This window comes from Macrotis lagotis, chromosome 5 (assembly GCF_037893015.1).
Source record: "Macrotis lagotis isolate mMagLag1 chromosome 5, bilby.v1.9.chrom.fasta, whole genome shotgun sequence".
NCBI lineage: Eukaryota > Metazoa > Chordata > Mammalia > Peramelemorphia > Peramelidae > Macrotis > Macrotis lagotis.
The window spans coordinates 25,658,374-25,684,319 of NC_133662.1; the positions used below are offsets into that span (position 1 = coordinate 25,658,374).

The window sequence follows — 25,946 nt, forward strand, 5'->3', positions numbered from 1 at the left end:
ATGATTGGCTGGCTGGAATTTAGGAGGGTACACTCTTGTGAAAGGAGTCATCTTTTGTCAATGGTCTATAAAAGTGAAGTAGGACAGCTAAAGTGGCATAATGGTTAGAGCACTGGCCTTGGAGTCAGGAGGATGGCAGTTTGAATCCAGCTTCAGACACTCACCACTTACTGTGGAATCTTGAGCAAGTCACTTAACCCTCATTGCCTCCCATCCAGGGCCATCTCCAGTCATCCAGATTTATATCTGCCCACTGGACCTAGATGACTCTGGAGGAAAAAGTAAGGTTAGTGATTTAGCATAGTACTCCCCCACTCAAATCTAATTTGAGTGTTTTTCATGGCATTACCTCCCTGTTGTTGTGGTCTTCTTTGAAAATAAAGGACAAACATTATTATTATAAAAGTGAAGTGGTAAATTTCAGTGATCTATTTTTTTTCTCTATTCAGAGGACAAAACACAGTGCATAAAGGTAGACTTGTGCTCTTGGAGGGGTAAGGGGAAGGAAGCTCATGCCTGCAAAATCTTTCCCTTCAGAACCTCTTAATGGTTGCCTTGGAGCAGAAACATAATTATATAGGTTAGTTCATAGCTGTCTTTGCCCAGTCTACCTGAAAGGTGAATTTCCAGTGGTTATTCCTTGGCTTGGAGATAGTAACAGGAATAGCAGGATTAAAAGTTTCTATTAAAACGAAAGTAGACCTGGGCTTGTCCATATGACCTGAGAGGAAAGTCATGGATCATGACCCTGAATCCCAACCTCCTGTGCAAAAGAGAGTAGATTGTAAATCTCTAGACTAAGTGATCCCAGAATCTAGGCAGAGAAGGAAAATTTCTTGGGTGTCATAGGAAACCCCAAATTTGAGATCCTGGAATTTAGTATTCTAGAAAGAGAAGGAAATTCCCTAAGAAGACCATAGATTATTGCCTTCCAGCTAAAGAAAAGAGATTTTTCCTGGGCATTTTGAACCTTGAGATTCAGGAATCAGACCTAGAAAGAGATGAAAATTTCCTAAATAGCATATCTTTGCAGCTGGAGATTTAAGACATGACTTTGGAAAAATGAAGAGTTCAAGATCTTGCTATTCCTAAGGAATAATCAGTCTGGTGTGAAAGTCTGATGGGAAGGATAAAGTCTGTCCAGCAACTCCAAGTGACACTATGTGTATGTGAGGTGAGGGATTCTGGGCAGAGCTAGGGATTCACTGAATTTGTTGGGCAGCATTCTTGAGTTCAGTGTCTTTCAAGGATAACTATTGTGAATATTTTTATTGTTTCTATATATGTTTATTTGCTTCTGTGAATTATTTATATGATATATAGATATGTATATCTAGATCCATCTATCCTATCTATGTTTATAAGCTCCTTTGAATCTTTGTATTTTTATTTTCTGTATTGTGAAATAACATCTGTTAAACTGAAAAGTAGCTATTACTTTTAGTGGTTACATGGGATCTGAACATACTATTTTACCTTAATTTGTTGTTCAGTCAATTTTCAGTCGTGTCTGACTCTTCATGACCCCATTTGAGGTTTTCTTGACAAAGATATTGGAATAGTTTGCCATTTCCTTCAACTCATTTTACATATGAGGTACTGAGTAAAATAGAGTTAAGTGACTTGCCCAGGTTCACATAAATAGTATATGCATGAGGGGTAAGATTTGAACTCAGGTCTTCCTGATTTTAGGTCCAGGACTCTATCCACTGCAGGACCTAATGACTCAGAAATATAGATGTGTTTTATTTGGTGACTTTTTTCCCCACAGAAAATTCTGAGGAGGAATATTGTATCATAGGGAGAATATGACTCTTTTGGTTCAGGTCCCAAGGTCCTGAGTCCCAAAACACAGAGTTTTGGGAGGCCCATGTATTATATTAATAATAGCAACTGGATATTTCTATTGTGCTTTAAGGTTTACTTGCCTTCTTCTTAAATTTACTATGCCTTTTAAACATGGTCTCTGTTCCATTTTTATTTGATCCCCAGCATCTAGCACAATGCCAGATACAATAGCAAACATTTAACAAATTTTCTTTAATTGCATTGAATCTTATTTGATCCCTGTGAGGTAGGCACTGTGTGTTATTATTATCCCAATTTTATAAATTAGGAACTGAGACAGAGAGAGTTTAAGCTCCTTGCCTTAAAATAATATTATGTTAATATTCTGACAATAATATTATATGATTTATACATATGCTCAACAAATTTAATTATATTTTATACATATTATATATAATATTTATATAGAACATATATTTAATATATATTTATATAGTGTATTTATATGTGTATTTTATATATAAAATTTATTAACATATTATCAAATTTCATCTCTCTATATGACTCCTGATTATATGGTTCTGGTGGAAGTATTTTTGGCACTACTTATCAGAATCTCCTTTTCTTTGCTTCCTAAGTCAATGCCTCAGCATTTCCATTTAAGCCACCCAAAGTAAGAAGGACCCAATTCCCTGGAGGCATTGCTACATCCTGTTGCATTCTTGCTACACCAGCCCAACCTTCCAGTTTACACTATTCCAAATCAGATAAGAATGCTCTGTTTTTAAACTTCACCAAAGACAGATTCCACAACTTCCTGAAACATTAATTCTGGTAGCTACAACATGCCTTTGAATGGGAGGAACACCTGGGTTCAAGTCCTCATCCTTTGATATTTGCAATTTGTGTGACCCTGGGGTAAATTACATCTAAGTTCTCCAGCAACTCTGTAAGCCTATAAATTTCAGAGATGACAGAAGATCAGAATTGTTAGAGCAAAGTTCTCACTGGGAGTTTATTGTACTTGTGAGACCACAAAAGTGGTAAAAAGTAAGCATTCTAAGGCTACACTGAGAGCAAGGGAGTCTTGGTACCTGATTTAAAGAAAAATTTCTCTTGATATTTGGTAGAACCTTAACTCATTTGGTGCTGATTTTTTTTTCTTTTGTCCCAGTACTGAATATTTTGTGCCAAATTCGGGCTCAAGAGATCAATTAAGATTGTTGTTTATGTTAATGTTTCTTCCTAATTAACCTATAAATGAATCGAATACAACTAAACAAATAAAACTTGCAGAAAACATGTATTTTTAAAATAGAATGACTTTTGTCCAAGAAAAGAATCTCACTTACCAATAAATGATTCGTTGCTGCCCTCCTCAAATTAGTTTGGAAAAACAAACTCTTTCCCTGGGCCATTATTTCTCCAGCCATCAGAAGGGACTGAATAAATGCTCTCCTGATCTGTACATCCTACATTTAGTTCAGAGGACATGGAAGGAGAGGAATAAAAAGAATCATGCAGCACACCCCACCTAGCATAAGGTCAGCCAATTAATATATAAGAATTTGTTAAGCCCCTTAATATAAACCACAAACTATATACTCTGTAGTGTTATAAATGTCATTGTTGTGGTTGTTTGTTCCTTCTTGAAAAGGACCAAAGATATCAGGAGGGTGATTTGCAAGTGAGTTGAATTTAAGTGAGGCAGAGTTGTGCAAAATCACCAGCCCCATTTTCTCCTTCAGGGTCATCAGAAACCAGTGGCAAGACATAGATCTGGATGGATGGCAATGGCCCCGGATGCAATGGGAGAACTTGGGCCTTTTGGTAGGAATGAGGAAAAAGGTAAAAACATGCTATTTTTGATGTCAAGGAGCTTAAATTCTAATGGAAGATATAATATATAATTAACTATCTGTGTGTCTTTCTTAACTCCAGGCTCAATACTCAAACTATTCATTGGGTATGTATTGTAACTTTTTGTTGTTAAAACAAACAGGGTTAAATGGTATGCTCAAGGTCATACAACTAGAAAGTATCTAAGGTCAAATTTGGTCTTAGGTCCTCCTGACTCCAGGACCAAAGTTCATCCACTGCACCATCTAGTTGCCCCTGAGTATGGATTGTAAAGCACTTGGCTGTAGTGTTTGACTTACAGGACAGCTGGTATTGAAGCAGTTGACTAATTTTTCAATAATTCCAGTCTCCACAATTGGAAGGAGTTGTTCTTTGGGGACTAGTAGAAGCACTTTCTGATAACTGTGGAATAGGAGCCAAGTCATCTCCTTGCATGTAGGTACCTAGAAGTTCCAGAGGAAAGCATGATGATGATAAGAGATCAGATACTTGAGAAATGGCATTTCCTTTCATTCCTACATTTTATAAAAAGTACCTTAGACAATGAAGTAATCTCAACATTTTTTACAACAAATTTCTCCCATAAAGGTCTCTTTTCTCAAATATATGTGGAACTGAGTCAGATTTATAAAAATAAGAGCCAGTCCCTATTAGATAAGTTGTCAAGGGATATGAAAGAGGAGGGCCATCTAGATGATACAGTGGATAGAGCATTGGCCCTGGAATCTGAAAGACCCAAGTTCAAATTTGACCTCAAACACTAGCTGTGTGACCCTTGGGCAAGTCATTTAATCCTGATCGCCTCAGAAAAAAAGGGCAGGGAAGGATATAAATAGGCAGTTTTCAGAAGGCATCTTAGCTATAATTTTCCATATTTTAAAATTATCTAAATCACTATTAATTGGAGAATGTAAATTTAAACAACTCTGAGGAATTAAATTCACATATATCAGAAATCACAAATGCTGGAAGGGATGGAGTTGGTGGAGTTGTGAATTGGTGCAATCATTCTAGAAAACAATTTGAGGCTCTGCATAAAGATCTATAAAACTGATTCAGCAGTAACACTACTAAGTCTGTATCTCAGATTAAAAACAGGAAAAGGACATATGCGTTCAAAAATATAGTGATTCTTTTTTGTAGTAGCAAAAATTGGAAATTGAATGGATGCTCACTAGGGAATACCTGAACACAGTTGAGGCATGATTGTGATGGAATATTATTATGTTATAAGAAATGGAGAGGAGGATGGTTTCAGAAAAACCTGGGAATAGGAACTGAAGCATTGTGAAGTGAACTGAACCAGAACACTGTACAATGTAACAGTATGATAATGATAATGATATTATAATGATAATACATTAGTTACACTGATAGATCTAATGTTTCACAACAATTTCCAAGGATACATGATGAAAAATGCTTTCCCACCTCTAGAAAGAGAGCTGATAAACTCTTAGTGCATATTGAAGGATTCTTTCACTTTATTTTTATTGTTATTTTTGTTGTCAAAACATGGTTAATATGGAAATAGGTTTTATATCACTTCACATATAAAATAGATATCATATTGCTTGCCTTCTCGATATATAAGAGAGGGAGTAAGAAAGGAAGAGAATTGGTAACTCAAAATAAAAACAAATTAATGTTAAAAATAAATAAACAAACATTCTAAAAAAAGATTATCTACTATAACAGACAAACAAGTCATCACTCAGCCTTTGCCTGATGACCACACAAGTCATATTTTTAGATAGTAGTAAAGTTTTTCCTGACACCAAGTTCTCTCCTAAATTTACCTATTTTCAATTTTAGTTCTGTCCCCTGGGATCAAAAAGAACAAGACGAATCTTTTTTTCCACATGGCTACCCTTCAAATTCTTGAGAATAAGTAACAATAACACCTCTCCTGGACCAAGACCTTTTCTACAAGTCAAAATGCCCAGGTCCTTCCACTGACTCTTGTATGACATGCACTCAGGGTTCTTCACCACCCTAGCTCTCAATGTTCTCCAGTTTATCAGTGCCCTTCCTAAATCTGAACACAATCTTCCAGCCTCTCTTCCTCCATTGCAATTTTTTTAGAAAGATTTTATTTATTTTGAATTTTACAATTTCCCCCCCCTTATCTTGCTTCCCTCTCCCCCACCCCCAGAAGGCAGTCTGTTAGTCTTTACATTGTTTCCATGGTATGCAATGATCTAAGCTGAATGTGATGAGAGAGAGAGAAATCATATCCTTAAGGAAGAAACATAAAATATAAGGGACAGCAAAATTACATAATAAGATAACATTTTTTTAAAAAATTAAAGTTAATAGTCTTTGTTTTTTGTTCAAATTTCACAGTTCTTTCTCTGGATAAATATGGCATTCTCCATCACAGATACCCCAAAATTGTGCCTGATTGTTGCACTGTTGGAATGAGCAAGACCATTAAGATTAACCATCACCCCCATGTTGCTGTTAGGGTGTACAATGTTCTTCTAGTTTTGCTCATCTTGCTCAGCATCAATTCATGCAAATCATTCCAGGCTTCCCTCCCCCGGTACAATTCTTGACAAATACTCATTACTGTTCTAGATTATGATAATAAATAAGTCTAATATGAATTGATACAAAATGAAGTGAACAGAATCAAGAGAACATTATACACAGTAATGGCAATATTATATGATGAACTATGAAGGACTTAACTGTTTTCAGTAATACAATGATCTGAAACAATCTCAAAGGACTCCTGATGAATCATGCTATCTACCTATAGAGAAAGAACTGATACTGTTTGAATGCACACTGAAGCATGCTATTTTTCTAATCCTCCCTCCTTCCCTCCCTTCCTTTCTTCCTTCCTTCCTCCCATTTTCTTATCTTCTTTCCTTTCTTTGTTCCTTCTTTCCTTTCTTTCTGAGTCTTCTTATACAAAAAGACTAATATGGAAATGTTTTATATGATTGCACATGTATAAACTATATCTGATTGTTTATCATCTCAGAAAAGATGGGAAGGAAGGAATAGAAACTGAAACTCAAAACTTTCAAAAAAATACATAAAAATTGTTTTGACATATCATTGGGGAAATGTTTAATATATGCTCACATACATATGCATAACACATTTACCCATATATACACATATACACATGCATACATATATGTCTAAAATTGTCTCTGTGTGCTTTGTAAATTTGGACAGAACTTCCTTCTATGACTTTTCTAAATTACCTCCTTTTTTCATTATTAAATCTTCCTTTGAATCCTCAGTGCTAAACACAATGCCAAGACTTAATCAATGCTTCTGAGTTGTTTCATTGGTTCTGATCCCCACAGAGCAGAAACCATATTTCTGTGACTGGAATTGAGGGTGAGACAAGTAGACAATAGGACACTCCCATTTCATTCTTATCTAATTAAACTGGTGGAACTAGAGAAACATGAAAAGAAAAAAAGGATCTAATTACCTCCAAGTAGTACAGTATCTTTCCATCATGTAACTTCTCAATAAGCATTCCCATTCTTTCTAAGTTATTCAGTGCTTCCTGGAGGTGTCCTGAAGCCCAGATCCCCACTCCATAAGAAAATCCCTGAAAAATAAGCTTGTAATATTATTGGAAAAAAGACAACAGAGAGCTGGCATTGTGTAATATAAAGAGCCCTGGACTGAAAGGACAATTTTCTTTATTTGACCAGCAAGTAGCTTCAGAACCTTAGGGAAATCATTTCATCTTTCTCAGGCTCAGTTTTATAATCTATAAATGCAGTTGAGCTCTCAGATCATTTTCAGCTCTAATACACCATGATCTTAAGAGGTTTCTTAAAACATTGCTGTGACCATATTACCCTCATGTTCAATAGTTTTCAGACTTCCTATTCCTAGCTTCCTTTTTTGGTATTCAAAGTCCTCTAGAATTGAGCCCAATAGATTTTACCAACCATCTTCCATTACCACCATTACAAACACTAATATTTAGCTAAACTGGGTTACCAGACCTAGGGATTCCTGATTTCTTTGTTCATGATGTTGCCTCTTCAAATATCTTTCCTCTTTAGCTCCACTTGTAAAATTCCAATCAATCAATGTTCAAGATTCAGATTAAATTCTAAGTCTTAAATGAAATATTTCTTGATCTCTCTCCTTTCTATACCTTCCTCTGAAAGTAACCTCTCTTTCCTTTGAAATAATGGTACTTTCAGGGTGGCTAGGTGCCATAGTGGATAAAGCACCGACCTTGGAGTCAGGAGTACCTGGGTTCAAATCTGGTCTCAGACACTTAATAATTACCTAGCTGTGTGGCCTTGGGCAAGCCACTTAACCCCATTTGTCTTGCAAAAAAAAAAAACACCTAAAAAAAAGAAATAATGGTACTTCCTAGCTTTCTTTTTATTATCATTGTTCATGTTTTTGCAGTTAAGGTATGAGTTTGATCAGTCTAACTCAGAAGGCTCTACCACAGATCAGACATGAACAGTCCACTTGAACATCTGGGGTGAAGCTGTTTCTAGATTTGTACATCTCACATTTCCTTTGTGCTATTGTATTTTAATTTGTATTTTAGCTATTTATGTTTAACATTAATAATAATGATAACAAATACTATAATAGCTAGCACTTACATAGTATTTTAAGATTTGTGAAATACTTTACAAATATTCTTATTTCATCAATGATTGTAAGCATCATGAGGACAGGAGCCAAGTTTTGTATTTTATATCTTTCATACTATTTCACATATATAACAGTAATAACTTACAGAAACCTACTTCCCTTCATTCTTTGCAAAGTGAGGGGATTATGGGAATGGAATGTTGAATATACTGTGAGATACAGCTGATGGGTTGATTAATTTAGCTGAAACTTTTTTCCTTTTTCTTATTCTTTGTTATAAAGAATGGTTTGGGTGGGCAGCTAGGTGGCACAGTGAACAGAGCACAGACCCCTGGAGTCAGGAGTACCTGAATTCAAATCTCACCTCAGACACTTAATAATTGCCTAGCTTTGTCACCTTGAGCAAGTCACTTAACTCCATTGCCATAAAGAAAAAGAATGGTTCAGGGGCAGCTAGCTGGGGCAGTGGATAGAGCACCAGTCCTGAAATCAGGAGAACCCGAGTTCAAATGTGGCCTCAGACATTTAATAATTACCTAGCTGTGTGGCCTTGGGCAAGCCACTTAACCCCATTGCCTTGCAAAAACCTAAAAAAAAAAAGAATGGTTCACTAAGGTAAGAAAGTTCACTACTTGGGAATGAAGGTGATATAAGAAATAACACACATATACATATACATACATATGTATATATATATATATATATATATATATATATATATATATATATATATATATAGTGCTTTAAGGTTTACCAAGTGCCCTTTTCAACAACAACCCTATGAAGTTGATGTTGAAGCATCATTATTCCCATTCTACAATCTGGAAACAAAGACAGAGAAGTTTAAGTGACTCAAAGGCATATACCTAGCTACTGTCAATACTGGGAATTGAAGTAGACTTGTAGAATTTGCAAAAAAATGATTTCTGAGGTTCTTTTTATTATATCACCCTTCACCCTTTGATGTTCAATAAATATTCACAGAAAAAAATGGTCTAATAAAGTAGCTTTTAGGAAGAAATTTGTTTTTACTTCACATTCTTCTTCTTCTTTGCAGTTTATGGATTCAAGGCAAGTCCACAGATGATCCTCACTGCTTTTATAGTCTAATACCTTCTGAGCAATTCCCCAGGACTGGTAGAGAAAACTCTGCAAAAATACAGGACTATATTGAGTTAAGTTTGATTTGAACATATAAGGAAACCATTAGAGCAGGTTAAAAGAAAATAACAAAGCACAAATTGAGATTGAGTAGAGGTAAACACAAGAGATGTTTTCTAATCCCCCTTTTGTATTCTCCCTCCTGCTAAGAATGTCTACTGTCTAGATATTGTATTTTTTTTTTTAGTTTTTGCTAGGCAATGGGGTTAAGTGGCTTGCCCAAGGCCACACAGCTAAGTAATTATTAAGTGTCTGAGATGGGATTTGAACCCAGGTACTCCTGACTCCAGGGCTGGTGCTTTATCCACTGCGCCACCTAGCCACCCCTAGATATTGTATTTTTAAAAATTATTTCTACATTCTAAACTTTTATCAAGCCTGGAACATAATAGCACTACATAACTGGCTATCTTAAGTACTCTATGAAGTTTGGTCTAACTATACAAAAAGAAAAGGCCAAGTGGATGAAAAATACATATTATAATAGTTAATAAAAGAAAAAAACCCAGAAATTTTCTTGTTCATTCGTATTTATGTTAGACAGAAGCCAAAAATGGATAATGAAGTGATCACAGACAGGAATAGGAGGAGGAAAATGGAGTGTATTTTAATGTTACAACTTCTTCCTGAAACAAAAGTTATTAAATTTGAAATTCAAGAAGCATTTTCAAGTGTGCTGTTGAGCACTGAGCATATATAAAGAAAAACAAAACAATCCTTGCCATCAAGAAGCTTATATTTTCCTGGAGTGCTTTCTCATTCTTGGACACATGGATGGTTTCCATTTTTTTTGACTATAATGAAAAAAGTTATTATAAATGTTTTTGTTACAGAGAAATGTTTTTCCCCCTTTCTTTCAATTATATTCCTTTGTGTATGGTACTAGTAGAGGGAAAACGAAGTAAAAAGTTGTGAACAATACTTTTCCTTTTGCTTTTTAATGTCATATTGATTTATAAAAAGGTCATACAACTTCATATTTCCACCAGCAATGAAATAATTTTTGTTTTTTCCATACCTTTCATAACCAAGTTAAAAATAATGATAAAATACTATACTCTTTCTCTGACAACTTAATGAGAATAAGGAAGCAGTTTAGATTTGTTTTAATTTATATTTCTATGATTATTTGTGAGTTTAACAATTTTAGTGGTTTTGGGTAATTTGTGTTTTTTAGCCTAAATTTGTATTTTTCAAATTCTATCCATTGGTTTTAGTTCTACCTTCTGGTTCTGAGTGAACAAATCTATTCTCCCCTCCTTGTGAAAGTCTTTCAAATACTTGAAGATCCCTATCCTGTGTTTCACAATCCTCTTTCCCCAGGCTAAAAATTATTATTTTCTTCAGAAGATCTTTATATTGCATTATTTTCAGGATCCTTACTATACTGATTACCATCATTTGGATGTAGATGGAAGTTAGGACTAACTAACATGTCCCTAGAATTCCCTTTAGCAATGATTCACTTGGTCTCCAGCATATATTCCAAACATGATCTGGAGCTAGTGAGCTGGGAGCTGAGTCCTAGATAGTTGGCTATCTGCCTTTGATTTCTAGGGAAGATATCAAAGAAGCATAAAATAAATGTTCTTTTAATATGTGATAATATCCAAAACAAAAATTGTAGTTAAAAACTATTAAATAGAGAAAATTATATTAGAAAATTACAGATAAAAGATATATGGAGTGGAAGGGAAAAGATTTGGTACTTTTTTTAAAAATTTAGCACACAAACGAGATTTTAAAAACTATTGAGACACTTACTGGTTGTGTGACCCTGGGCAAATCACTTAACTCCGTTTATCTCTGTAAAATGAGTTGGAGTAGGAAATGGTAAATCATTCCAGTAGCTTTGCCAAGAAAACTTTAAATGGAGTCATAAAATGATTAAAATGAATGAATGAGACTTGCACTGTTTCCCACAATTTTAAATGGGGAACTAGGGAAAGGGAAATTTCTTTCTCAGTTTATGATGGAAAAAAGGGGAATGGATGGTTATTTATATGAGAAATGCATACTGAGAATGTCTTTATTGTTTATGCCTTAGTTTTCTAATCAGTCAAATCAAGGGATTGGACCAGATAGCCCCTGAAATCCCTTCCAGTCCTGCAACAATGATCCTATAAAGCTTTTATTATCCCAAGTTTCCATTTGTATTCCAATTAAGAACTTTTACTAAATCTTTTAAAACAATTTGTTTAATGAATGGAGTTTGTTAGAATATCAGATGAGAATCCTACTCAGATGACCTAGTGAGAAGAAATTTAGGGCTCAGTGTTCATTATGACCTGGAGGACATTACTTCAACCTTTTTGTGGATTGAAAACCTTGAATCTCAACATCTCCTTCCTCATCCCTTATTCTAAACACAGAGACTGAATAGAATCAGTCACTTGGTGAAAAGAATTCCAAAGAGCAGAAGAGTAAAGATCCAACTATAATGACCCCTCAAACTAGTGTTCCTTTCACAGTGACCTAAATGATCTACCGACTCTTTGAGGGCCATTTATGACACACATTATGCCCTCCCCACATTACAGATAACAAGTTTTCTTTTTAACTGATTTCATGTTTTTTCATCATATATGGTATGCAAATGTATATACATTAAAGTAAATATACATACATAATATCTAATATTATATATTTAATACTATACAAAATTTAATGAAAGAAAACACTGTTTTCATAATTATGACCCTAAATGTGAGCTGATGAATTTTTTATCAATAAAATAGATAATTGATTAAAAAACAATAATTTGCTGCAACATTTAAAGGATATAGATAAATATGTAATGAAAATGAAAAATGATACAAAATCTATTATGTTTCAGATCACTCTTAAAATGGAGGTCAGATAAATTTACAGTAACAAACTGATTATGAAAGGCAACAAATTTGTAGTGAAACAACATTATGCTTGAAGTTACCACAAATAATTTTTAAAAAATATCACTATTGAGGCATTTGAAATATATGATGAAATATTCATCAATCCTTCTTACTCCTTCCCTCCATTAGCTCTCCTACCACTGAGTCACCCAGCTGCCTCCTCAAAGATATATATATATATATATATATATATATATATATATATATATGTATGTATATGATATGCTAGCAACTAGGGATGTAATTTACTAAAATTTGTCTTCAGTACTCCAATTCTCCCTATTCCCTATCCCTTATGCTCCTTGTTTTCTTTCATACTTTTCCATGTTTTCCTCACTCCAAAATCCAAAGGAAAAAAAGCGTGTTGTCAATAGCTATTTACATTTATATAGTGTTATGTCTGACAAATTAATCAACATGTTTTTATTAATCATCTACTTGCTAGGCTGTAAGGATACAAAGAGAAAATTGAAACAGTCCCTGCTCTCAAGGAGTCCATATTTTATAAGGAGATACAACATACATTAAATTGGCATATGCAAAATGGGTACACAGAACATAGGTGGTGATTTGGGGAAGAGATTACTTAACAGCCTAATTTTACAGATAAAGTAACTGAGTCTCAGAGAGGATAAATGTCTTACCCAGGGTAACATAGTTTGTTAAGTATCAGGGCAGTGATTTGAGCCCAAGTACTCTTTCCACATTATCCCATTGCCTAATTATTTAAATAATTACTCTCTAATGGTAAAAATTTCAAGCATCATTGGAAAGATATTTAGGGAGTAAGGGATCCTTGCAGCCATCTTTCAAATGATGCAATCTAAGACTTCAGTAACTTGCTATGAGTAAGGCTGACTCTGAGTCTAGCAGAACTAACCTTTTCATTGGGGGATCCCTGCCCAAGGCGCAGTTGAGAGATAATATCCTCTAAGAAGTGGAAGATCCATTTCTGCTTTGTTATACTTTGGAGTGTATAATCAAGAAACTACAAAGAAAGAAAAAGTCATTGTAAATTCAGTGCAAGCTCCTGATTCCATTAGAAATATATACCCTTTCCTAGGACTGGAAAAAGGGCATGGTATGGATACAAGACCTTGTTCAACCAGTCTCCTGACAATGGAGGCTTTTTAAAACAGTTCTGTATTAGGAAGCCAAGGCTATCTCCACAAAATATCTTTGATTCATGGGCTTTCTTCTATGTGCTAAAATTAACATTGGTCACTCAAAGTCATTTTTTTCCTTCCATCAAACTCAGAAGTCAATTATGATGGAAAAGGTAGACTGTCATGGAATCATAGAATTTAAAAAGACCTTGAAAAGACAGCGAATTCACCCACTTTCCCTAAACAGAAATACAAGAACAACAAATATGTCTAAACCTTTTTTTTCAGTCTTTTTCTGTCTGATACTGTCTATATCCTTGCCATATTCTCTCCCTCTGACTAACCCAGTTCTATATGTTTCCATATCTGCATCTTCTATTCTTGAAAGCTTTTGTCTGAGAAACTTTCATTTTTTTCAGGTTGTCATTTTCCAGCCTGTGACTTTGTGGTGGGGTGAGGTGGGGTGGAGGGAAGCATTTGCACTTACTAAGTAAAACCTCTGCCCAGGGAGTAGCCTCTCAAAACCATCTTGGATTACCTCTTCCTGCTATAGCATAGAGGTCATTGGACCTGAGACTCCTGGTAGCATGCTGTAACCCTTCCCGATCCTTCTTTGGAGGTATAAGTCCCAGCTTCAGTGGGAGGGCTTGGTGAGCTAACCCTAGTACCCTCTTATTGACCTTGCTTCTCTGAATCTGGGTCACCTTACATGTTTTCAGTTAAGCCACATTATTTTTTTTTCCTCTGAAATACACCAGGTAAACAAATCTAAAGCTTCCAGCATTTACTGGCCCATCAGACTCCTTTGTTCCAGCAAAGGACACTTAATACTAGGCCAAAATATAAAATATTTGACTTGCTATAATAACCACTAGTGGTAACAAGTCTAATATCAACTTACCATCAATACCTTTTCCTCCCAGAATTTCTGACTGTAGCATTGCTCATCACCTTATTAAAGAAAGGAACATGAAAGTCATCTGTTTACATCATAATTGACCCCTCATATTTGCTTCTGGATTCTCCTGGTTTCCTTTTAAGATTCTCAGCTCAAGACCCACTTTTCTTTAGGAGGACTCTCTCAGTCCCACTAAGCACCTATCCCCTTCCCCTTTGAAATTACCTTTTAAAAGATCTTCTTGATATACATGTCTTGTTTGTGCTTAGTTTTTATATATCTTCCCTATCAAAATGTATATCTTTGAAGGCAGGGAGTGTTTTTGCCTTTCTTTTTAAACTCCAGTTCCTAGAATCTAGTGAACACTTGATAAATGCTGTTGATTGACTGGCCAGTTTTATGATCACTTATAGGGAGAAGGAACACAATTGTCTCTTATAAAGTCCTGAAAGGAATATTTCACAACCTTCCTCAAAATTCAAATTAAGACCTTTTAAGACTGAAAGGTTAATAAATAACTGAATCTCATTAGTTTCATTCTCAGCTGGACTTGTGAGGAAATCTGAATTTGAAGCCCGCTTGGTTTGCCATTGCCTTCTTTAGTTCATTTTACATATGAGGTCCTGATGTTAACAGGGCTAAGTGACTCGCCCAAGGTTTCACAAGGTAGTAAGTATCTGAGGCCCGATTTGAACTCACAAAGATGAATCTTCCTGATTCCAAGTCCAATGCTCTATCAACTAAATCACTGCCATATTGGCTGACCCTGAGCAAATCATTTCACTAGGGAGTAAGGGACCCTTGTGGCCATCTTTCAAATGATGCAATCTAAGACTTCAGCCAGACTTTCTGAGTCTCAATTCCTTATCAATAGAATGAGATAATGGGCTCAGAGTTAGAAAAATACTTTAGAGGCTATTGAATCTATTACATTCATTTTTACAAATGAGGGATAGAAAGTTTAAGTAACTTGTCCAGCATCATGAGATTAGAAAGTGTCCAAGGCAAGCTCTGAATCCAATTAAGTATTCATGATTCTAAATCTAGTGTCTTAGCCATTATGCCATCCTGGCTCTCAAAACAGATCTTGGATCCAAAATTGAAACAATGTCCCAAGATAATAATTACATCTATTCTTCATAGTATTGATGCAAAGATTGCATGATTCTTTGTTTATCTATCTCTGTCTGTATATATACATGCATATATATTTGATGTAAATGATTTATAAATATGATCTATCATCATTATTATTAGTGAAATAATTATTACAATATATAAAGAACTTTATAACTCTTAAAGTACTATATAAATTGGAATTATTGAGAGGTACTAAGGTATAATGAATAGAGAGCCAACCTCTTGGATTCAGAAAGTTCTGATTTCAAGTCCTGACTGACAATCACTTGCTGTATAGCCCTGGGCAGATTGCTTAATCTGTAAAACCATAAATGCAGAAAATGTGTCAATTTGCATTGGTAGATGGAATTTACTTAAGAGATGGATGGAATAATTCTTTTTTTTTCCTCCTTCCTCTCTCCTTCCCTCTTTTCCTACTTACCTTCCTTCTTTCCTCTCTTCCTCCTATTCTCCTCTTCCTCCCTCCCTACCTCTTTCTCTCTCCAATTCTCCTCCCACCCCATTTATATGAATTTGGTTGGTAAAAATGTCTCATGCTCTTTTCTTTATTAAGAAGTTCTGACTAGGTTGAAGGATCATAGATTAAACACAGAAAGGAATCTTAGGGGCCCATCTAGTCCAATCTCTCATTTTACAGATGAGGAAACTGAGCACAAAGGAGTGACTTGCCTGCGGTCAACTGGTATCAGAGATAGGATTTAACTCTGACTCCAAGTCTAGCTATATCCCTAGGTAATAGAGGGTGGAGTGGTGAAAAGGCTCAGTTTTTGACTCGAATGACATCATGGCTTTTGACCCACATAGAGCAGGATCCTTTTCTGAACCTTACCTTCCAGGTAGTTGAGCAGGGTCTCAATCTTCAGAATCCATCCCTTTCCCAGCTGCTTACTGATTTGGTGGTGGAGAATTGAAAGGATCCTAAGGGCATTTTCCCGAATTTTCTTGTTCACATTATTAGAGTAAGAAAGTACCTGGGGAAGGAGGAAGAAGAAACATGACCTCCTTGAGAGAATTTCCATTCTTCTTCCCCATTAGAATGTCCTTCCTCTGTGATAATGTAAGTTCTTTGTGAGTAGGGATAGTTTCATTTATTGTTTTTGAATCTGTAGTACTTAGTATAGTGAATCCACATAGTAAGTGCTTAACAAACATTTTTGACTGATTGTTATTGATATTCAATAAAACATTTTTATTTTGCCAAGATATTGGAATTCACCATTTTAAGAAGTACCCAGCAAGAAAATTATCCCTACAACACAGATCTCTAGTTGCTTTGCAACTTACAGTCTGCAGATACAGTAAGGAGAGGAAGGGAATCTCCTTTTCCTGGTGATATGATAATAAAATCATAAATAATGAGAAATTAATGTGTTAATTGAAATGCTAATATGAGTCTATTGCCCTCTCATTTATTTACAAATCAAAAGAAGTTTCCCAGATTGAATTAGAAGGTCAGTATGGCAGTAGTTGTCTGAAGACTGACCATGATGACTTTTTTTGTAAGACAATGGGGTTAAGTGACTTGCCCAAGGTCACACAGCTAGGTAATTATTAAGTGTCTGAGGTCAAATTTGAACTCAGGTCCTGACTCCAGGGCCAGTGCTCTATCCACTGTACCACCTAGCTGCCCCTATGACGACTTTTAAAAAGCAAAACTTACTTAGCTTAATCCCTAGAGAGAGTGAAGATATTTGTAGCAGGAAGTAGTTTTTTTAGACTTTGTTCCTTTGCTTCTTTCAGATGGCAATTGAGGGGGGAGTGGGGAAAGACCATTGGCCAGGGCATCTTACACCTGAGCTACCTGCCCAACAGGAGAAACTGAATCAAAGAGAAAGAATCACAGGAGGAGGCAGTGTTAAGGAGTGTGACCCTTTGTAACAGAAAAGAGATCCAGCCAATGATTCGAGAGATAATAAGCTTGACAATCCTCATTCCTGGGCTACTATAATTATCTTCTGATTGGTCTTTCTGTCTCAAGTATTTTTTTTTAGTTTTTTGCTAGGCAATGGGGTTAAGTGGCTTGCCCAAGGCTACACGGCTAGGGGATTATTAATTGTCTGAGGCCAGATTTGGACTCAGGTACTCCCGACTCCAGGGCCAGTGCTCTATCCACTGCGCCGCCATCTAGCCGTCCCTCAAGTATTTCATCATTCTTGTCCATCATCTACTCAGGCTTGTCTTTTTAAAGTGTGGGTTTGATGCTATCATCAATAAACTTTAGTTCAGGGTGGCTAGGTGGCGCAGTGGATGAAGTACTGGCCCTGGAGTCAGGAGTACCTGGGTTCAAATCCCGTCTCAAACACTTAATAATTACCTAGCCATGTGGCCTTGGGCAAGCCACTTAATCCTATTTGCCTTGCAAAAACCTAAAAAAAATAATCTTTAGTTCATCTCTATTATCTTCAGGATCAAATGTTTAATCCTCTCTTGTTTGTCTTTCATTTTTGGAGAGGTGTAGTGACATCATGGGTCATTGACTTGTTCATGAATTAGATTTAAGTGAGGGAGAGTGTACAAAGCCATCAGCCTCACTCTCTCTTCCAGAGTCATCAAAATCCAGTGTCAGGATAAAAAGATGACTGGTGATGGCTTGGAATGCAGTGGATAACCTTAGTATCTTTGATGTCTAACCAAGTCCTAAGCACTTTAAAATACCTGCTTTAACCACATTCATGGCCATTGGAACAAATTATACTCATCTACCCTTTCTACTGGGAGAAGGCTTCACATGCTTGGGGCAGACATTCCCCAACTCACTGACAGATTTGAGGTCTGTTAGCCTCAGTGTGACTCAGACCACCTGCCAATATCAAATGTGACCACTGAGTGAGTTACAGTTTATTAGAGGCATAGGTTAGAATTGGGAGACAGGCAGACACCAAATATGATGAGCAACACTGAAAATTACTCAATGAGCTCTCAATCAGAAGTGCTAATTCTCCATGAATATCTCAAATATCTCATAAACCTATATTGAGTTTGAAAACTCTTTGCAACTTGTCCCTTTCTATCTTTTCCATCTTAACTCTCCTCTACATACTCTAGTGATTTAATGATTTCCTTGTTATTCTCCTTACACATGATATTCCATTTCCTAGCTGCATTTTCCATGCCTGCCTGGCTTCCATAGCTGCATTATTTTTTCTTCCTCCCCTCCCATCCCCTTCCTTCCCTTCCTCACCTGAGTACTAAGCTTACTTACCATAAGTTGCAAGAAAAGAAATTGAGGGGTTGGAGTTCTTCTGTTTCCTGTAGGCATGATAATTGTTCCTGAGAATGGAAGAAAGAACCTTCACATGATTCTCCAGTTTTGCAATGGAAAAAAATTGAGAATAATTTTAAAAAATAAGGTCTTGCTTGTGACATATCTGTACCAGTGAATTCTTTGGTGTGAGGAACTCCTGATATTGAAATTCTCTTTAATTTAGAAGAATAATTAATCTGTAATGTCTTATCTGAGGGCACTGTTTGGTTGAGTGACTTTTTTCATGATTATATCATTAGTATCTATCAGAGGGCAGAACTTGAACCCAGGTGCTCCTGGCTCTAGGATTATTTATCTATTATGTCAGATATCCCTCTAACCAAAATGTATTTTGGAACTAAGCCTAGTGTTTGGGAATTTAGCAGTAAGGAAATCCCCTTGAATAATGAAAATCATTATCTGCCATACAACAAACTTTTTTGGTAAATTGAATTTTGTTTCCAAAATTTCCAAAATCCCTAGGGTTTTCTTAGCAAAACATCATATGATCTGGAAAGATGAATAGCTTTGTTTCCTCATTGCTTATGGTTATTCCTTCATCTTTTTGTCTTATTCTACTAGCTAGAATTTTTAGTGCAAAAAGTAATGTTTTTTTAATTTCAATTTTTTCTAATCTCTCTCCTTTGATTTTCAGGATTTCTAATTTAGTGTTTAACTGAGGCTTTAATTTGTTGGGCTCTATTTTACTCAGCATGACCTTTCTTGACTTTCTTGATCAGAATTCAGCACCTTATTTTTAGTTAGTTGCAGAGAAGGTCAATTGGGAGAGTTAGGCAAAAATATCCTGATTCTCACTTGGCCATCTTGGCTCTGCTCTTATTGCAACTTATAGTCATAAAATACATATATGTGTATCTATATATACATATACATACACACATATATGTATACATAGTCTATCTCTATCTCTGTCTCTATCTATCTCTATCTCTATCTCTGTCTCTTTCTCTATATCTACACCTACACCTACACCTACACCTACACCTACATCATCTACATCTACATTTACCTCTATCTCTATCTCTACCTCTATCTCTATCTCTATCTCTCTCATCTCTCTCTCTCTCTCTCTCTCTCTCTCTCTCTCTCTCTCTCTCTCTCTCTCCCTCTCTCTACCTCTATCTCTATCATATCATCTCTATCTCTATCTCCATCATCTATCTAAATATGGACCTGGAAGGTTAAAAGATTTTTTTTACTATGGAGCTAGAAAATGTATCTATCTGCTATACCATGCAATCTTTGTTCTTCAAATTGGAATCATATAATTAAAGGGGAGAAATTGATAGTTGTCAGATAAAGTGGGCATGAATCTGTCTCCCAGACTTTGGGCAAAGCTTTTTTCCTTCTTTATATTTCTCTTAAACAAAATGAGGGGATGGTTGAGGTTGGACTAGATGACTTAACCCCTCAGAGTTTCAATTTTTCTTACCTCTAAAATGGAAACAATATTACTACCTACATCACAGGGTTGTTTTGGGAGCAAATATAACAATATGGAAATATAATGTGGAAATTTCATCAACACACACATAGCTTTACATATAAAGTGAATATATATATATTGCTTTGAATTCTTATAAACCTCAAAATGCTATAAAATTGTAGCTATTTTTATTATTGTAAATTTTCTTGCTTTCAAAAAATAAATGTGAGAAATATTTGACAATATTAACAAGATTAACCAAGGACAAAAACCCCCCTTATAATCCACAATAGTGCCCCTCCCCATTCAAATAATTTTTTCACAGTTGTGCCAAGAAAAACAATATTTTCACACATTATTTTCACAAACTACCATTAATCAGGAAGTTGCAGTTTTACAGATAAGAAATAAAATCTTTAAGCTTTGCTGTCAAGTGTTATCCATATTATTCCGGTCTTGCAGCTGAATAACAACATTCATTTTGAATTAATTAATCAGATGAGAGAATCTAGATTTTTTTCATTAGTCTCTGGATCAGGCTTGGAAGCATAGGAAGATAGATGCATCAGTGAGAATAAATTTTAATTGGTAAGAATAATTTGTAATCATGATTTATGAAGGTTTGGTATTATATGTGCACTTTGTCAAATGTTCTGAGTAAAATCTAATGTATATTTCATGACCATTAAGAAAATGATCAATCTCATTATGCTAAGAGATATACTACTTCTGTTGAAATTTGTGAGAAACATGAGTAGGTATAGTAGCCCAGGAATTTTAACTAGCTTATATTTGTAACGGTTAAACAATGTTAGAAGCTTTTACTGCTTGCCATTAACAGCTCCTGTTATAATTAGAAATAAAATTTTCATTCAGTTCAAGGAGAAAAGCTTCAATGGTTATTTAGCGCAATAGACTTTATCACTGTGATTCAGCACACGTCTTGGACAAAATTGATAGACTCATGAGTTGGTTATTGTGAAAATACTGAATTTCATGGCTTGTCATAGATAAAATAGAAAAATCTCATTAAAAGGGTAGAAATAAACAATATATAAAAAGGAGAATGGTTCTCCTTGAATATCCCTTTCCCATTCATATGTTTTATTTCAGTTAAATTGATTTTAGAAATAATACTTTTTTAATCAACCAGACAAGTAGCGCCTTGTACATAGTAGAGTCATTGCCTCTGATAGATGAAGAATACCCATCAATGAGATTACTGACCCATTGTGTCATAGAAGTAACAATATGTAAAGTTCACTGCAAACAGAAAATGTCACAATTCCTACTCATTGCTTGGATTCATAAGAAAGTTATTTTAAGCAACTCAGTACAATTTACTGTAATTATTGACTATTGGGGAATAGACTACAAGTATATCCTGTTGATATAAGGTTCACAGAACATCAAAAATTAATATTTTGTGTCAGCTATTGATTCCACTCTAAATGTAATTCCATGAAATCAATTAAATTCACTTTTTTAGGCCTAGGTTACCCAAGAGAATACTTTTTGAAAGGGTACTACTATGATCATTAGATCATGTAGAAAAGCACAATCTTTTTTTTTGGTGGGGGGAAGGCAATGGATTTAAGTGATTTGCCCAAGGTCACATAGATAGGTAATTATTAAGGGTCTGAGGTTGGATTTGAACTTCAGGGCAAGTGCTCTATCTACTACACCACCTTGCTTCCCCTGAAAAAAAAGCACAATCTTCAATGTTAAGATATTAAAATACTGAGTGGGATTGTCTTAAAGAAAGGTTCCTTGAATCTGCCTATCTCTGAGGTCAAACTTACTCCCTCTTTCATGATTATCAGGGCACAGGTCAAGAGATACAAGGATCTTAGAAAAAGCTTAATGAAATTGTAAGATCTGAAGCATTTTGGGATTCAGTTACTTAGAATCATGTGTCTAAAGCTAGAAGGAATCTCTTAAAGGCCTTATGGTCAAACCCATCATTTAAAAAAGGAGATAACTGAGACTTAGGTTAGGAGACATGCATGTATGTATTCTGATACTTTTTTTCTAAGAATGGAATCAGTTTATTTAGTTATTCCAGAACTTCGTTCTTTAAAACAAATATAAGAAATCCATAAGTCCCAAATAACAATGCAGGAAACATCAAATACATTCATTATATAATTCAGACAGCAGGTGATCCTTTAACATATTGTTTTCCTTCATAAACATTCTCTATAGCACAGTATGAGAAACCACAGCTGAAATGAGGTTTGGTAATGGGCCCCACATGATCTCAGTTTAGTGTGAGGAATCCTTTAGCCTTGGCAGCAGCTTTGGCTGAGAAAATAAATTAGATTCTCCATAACTTTAATATACATTTTCCTAGTAGCTGAGAAGCAGCAAGGATCTTTCTTCACAGTTCCAGAATTTTAGGATAGTCTCCATTGTAGGGACTTCTTCCTTTTCTTCTCTTCTTTCCCTTTCCCCCTCCCTTCTTCCCTCCCTTCCACTCTTCCCTCCTCCCTCCCTTCCTCTTTCTCTCTGACTTTCTCTGTCTGTCTGTCTGTCTGTCTGTCTCTGTCTATCTATCTGTCTCTGTCTCTGTGTCTGTCTCTCTCTCTCAGTCTCTCTCTCTCTCTCTCTCTCTCTCTCTCTCCCTCCCCCCCTTTGACCATTATCACCTTCCCTAGTGTGTGTATAACAGTAACATATAGTTGTGTGGAAAACATGAAGCAGACACTATAATTCCAACCTCCTATGGTATAGTGAATATGACAACAGTGCACCTACCAAGTACACATTCAGAATAGTTGATGTTCAGAGCATCCTGCTCTTCATGCTGAAGTTTCTCAGCCAGGTACAGTACAAAGCTAAGGATGAGGGAGATGCTGGCATATTGATCTGGGGTTATGTATTCCAGGAGCATTGGCCACATGAGCTGGGAGAAAAGGTGACCTTCATTAGCACTGACTTTTCTCTTTATGAAAACCCATCATCTCTTTCCCTTTGGAGTTTTAAACACAATGTCAAACTTATGTTTTAGAAGTGATGGTAATAAAAATTTGATTCCCACCCGCTACCCTTATCTTCTCAGTTGGCAATATTATGTGAATCTTAATCCCTTCCTCGTGAGGAATTCCAATAACTTATTAGAAAAGAAACTAACTTTCATGCATCTTTGTCTGCAGAAAGATCTTATATTAGGTTCACTGGAGAGTCAGAAAACTGTCAGACACCCTGAGAAGTGATGAAAGGATTCCCTTACCTTGGTCATGCAGGGGTTATGGACACAGTCAGTTAAGATTTCCAGACATAATGTTTTCAGTTTTTTCCTTTCATCATTAACCCGCATCTTATCTGAAGTCTTTCAGAGGAAGGTAAAATCATCAGATAGTTCATTAGTCATCCCACTTTTTTCCAACAATATTAAAAAGATCAGAAAGGCATAATCAGAATGAAAGCAAAGGAAAAAAATAGAAGACAATTACAGAGTACCCGTACTGGAGAATTACCTTTCTAATTCATTTGTGAATTTTCTTTACTTTTCATAAGGTTGGAAGTTAAGAAAATATTGAAATCAATAATCTTCTTTCATTCAATAAATTTCACTTGAATGTGTGAGAAGTTCTCTCATATTTATCTAAATTTTAACTTGATTAAAATGATCTAAATTCTACTTTATAAGTGCCAAATTGTAGCAATGTCCATAAGGGAGGTATATCACTTGATTAGGAACAAAGGTGACATTTGGATAAGCTCTTCCTTATTTTTTGTTCACTAGTCTTTACATCACATCCTCTTTGTCCTTTTGACTTGTCGTGGGCAGGGAAGAGAGGGGATTTTAGAAGAGAAGCAAGTCACTACCATTATTTCCACTATCTCCTTGCTTCATGATACATCGTCTCTTTGTATAGCATGAAGTCCTAGATCTGGTTCTCTGCTTCCCTCTAATGGTTTCTTGCTGCTATGACTTCTGTTTGCGTTCTTTTGGTACTCTAATATCTATCTCTTTAGATACCCAGCTCTTCCTTTTGAAGAATGAATGGTTACACCTCCACCTTTTTGCTCTACTCCCATTTCTAAAATGGTGATGCTATAATATTATGATCCTATGATCCTGTTAATCTATGATCCTCTACTCTAACTCTGGAAAAAATACCCTCTTAGGTATTTTCCTTGGGGATTTATTTCAAACCCTTATAAAGGAATAATAGGACCCAACTACCACTATCATTACTATCAACACTGCTACCATCACTACATGTTGTTGTTGTTGAGTCATTTCAGTCATATCTGACTTTCTGTGAACCTGGCTGGGGCTTTTCTTGGCAAAGATTCTAGAGTGATTTTCTATTTCTTTCTCCAACTCATTTTACAGATGAAAAACCAAGGCAAGTAGAATAAAGTGATAGATTTGAACTCATGAAAATGAGCCTTCCTGACTCCAGGCCCCATACTCCATCCACTGTGCTACCTACTTGTCCTGAGTAGGAGGGGCCTAAGGAAAAGGAAAGAAGCTCAAAATATATTTGATTAGGTGCCCTCATGTTTCATATGGGTTAGGTTAGATTTTTTTTTTTGACAGAGCTGTTTCCAGAATTTGATTGACCCAGGGACTGTGGCTCAAATGTAGTCAGCAAAGAGAGAAATAATTAATTAAATTGTTGAGTACTATGTACTAGGAAGTGTGCTTAAAATATTTTGATATCAGTCTTGCAAGGGATTTTTTTACAGATAGGAAAATGTTGCAAATTAAATAATTGATATAGAAATTAAGTAACCTGTTCAGAATGCTACAGTTAGTAAATATCTGAGACTGAATTTAAATTCAATTCTTCCTGACTCTAGGCCCAATACTTTATCCACTGTGTCACCTATTTGTCCTGAGCAGGAGGGGCAGAAGGAAAGGGAAAGAAGCTCAAAATATATTTGATTCCAAGTAATTTATGACTCTTGTTGGGGAAATGGGGAGGTAAAGGGGGGAAATCAAATATAGAAGAAACAACTGGAAAACTATAAAAGATAGTTTGATGAAACAACATGACATGATACATAGAATTGCATTGGAGTCAGGAAGATGGGTTCAATGCCTCATGGCTTATTTGTTATATATTACAGCATATTCATACACCAAAGTTTATGTGAGTCTCCACATATCTGTGATCATGGCCAAATCATATAACCTGGTACCACAGACAGTTGTCTATGACTAAGTTATAGATAGGTTGCTATCTGAATAAGGAAAAGGAATTTTCCATACTGGGAGGTCAATACATAGTTGAAATCACCAGTTAAATAGAAAAAAAATACCAAAGTATAGTATTTAAATGAGTGTTAATTATGTAAAGTAGGATAGTTCATTTATCTACACAAAAACAAAACATTGATCAATTTCAATTTGTCTTTCATGCTACTCTTGTTTTGGAAAAGAAGATTATAAATTACTTCAATATCTTTGCCAAGAAAATCCCAAATGGGGTCATACAGAGTTGGATATGGTGACTGAAAAAATGAATGAACTAAACTCTTTTGATCAGGAGGTCTTGAAAATGATCATAAAATGACTTAATAGTAGGTGGCAGGGGCTATGGAAAAGAATCTCCAAACTGAGATCATTGACTTTTCTGTTAAAATGTTCATCCAACCTTCTTCATAGCTATGTTCTATCAGAACAAGAAAATGTAGCATGACGCACTTTTAACCTTGATATATAATATTAACCATTTTTTTAGTTTTTTTTTTGCAAGGCAAATGGGGTTAAGTGGCTTGCCCAAGGCCACACAGCTAGGTAATTATTAAGTGTCTGAGACCGGATTTAAACCCAGGTACTCCTGACTCC

The 25,946-nt window shown here is 35.5% G+C and overlaps 1 protein-coding gene across 8 annotated transcripts in view; it reads right to left on the reverse strand.

The window, feature by feature from the left end:
* LOC141523700 (maestro heat-like repeat-containing protein family member 1) overlaps window positions 1-25,946 on the reverse strand; it is a 99,641-nt gene that overhangs the window by 49,319 nt on the left and 24,376 nt on the right. For 5 of the 8 annotated variants that reach the window (XM_074237099.1, XM_074237100.1, XM_074237095.1 and 2 more), the window contains 10 exons: window positions 23,373-23,471; window positions 22,898-23,045; window positions 18,652-18,719; window positions 16,279-16,420; window positions 14,313-14,362; window positions 13,186-13,293; window positions 9,283-9,399; window positions 7,106-7,228; window positions 3,948-4,091; window positions 3,141-3,260 (listed from right to left, as the gene is read on the reverse strand). In XM_074237099.1, coding sequence (XP_074093200.1) covers window positions 3,141-3,260; window positions 3,948-4,091; window positions 7,106-7,228; window positions 9,283-9,399; window positions 13,186-13,293; window positions 14,313-14,362; window positions 16,279-16,420; window positions 18,652-18,719; window positions 22,898-23,045; window positions 23,373-23,471 — 1,119 coding nt within the window. Of the gene's footprint in view, window positions 1-3,140; window positions 3,261-3,947; window positions 4,092-7,105; window positions 7,229-9,282; window positions 9,400-13,185; window positions 13,294-14,312; window positions 14,363-16,278; window positions 16,421-18,651; window positions 18,720-22,897; window positions 23,046-23,372; window positions 23,518-25,946 lie in introns of those variants that run through there. The other 3 variants (XM_074237101.1, XM_074237098.1, XM_074237102.1) reach the window with 3 other exon arrangements.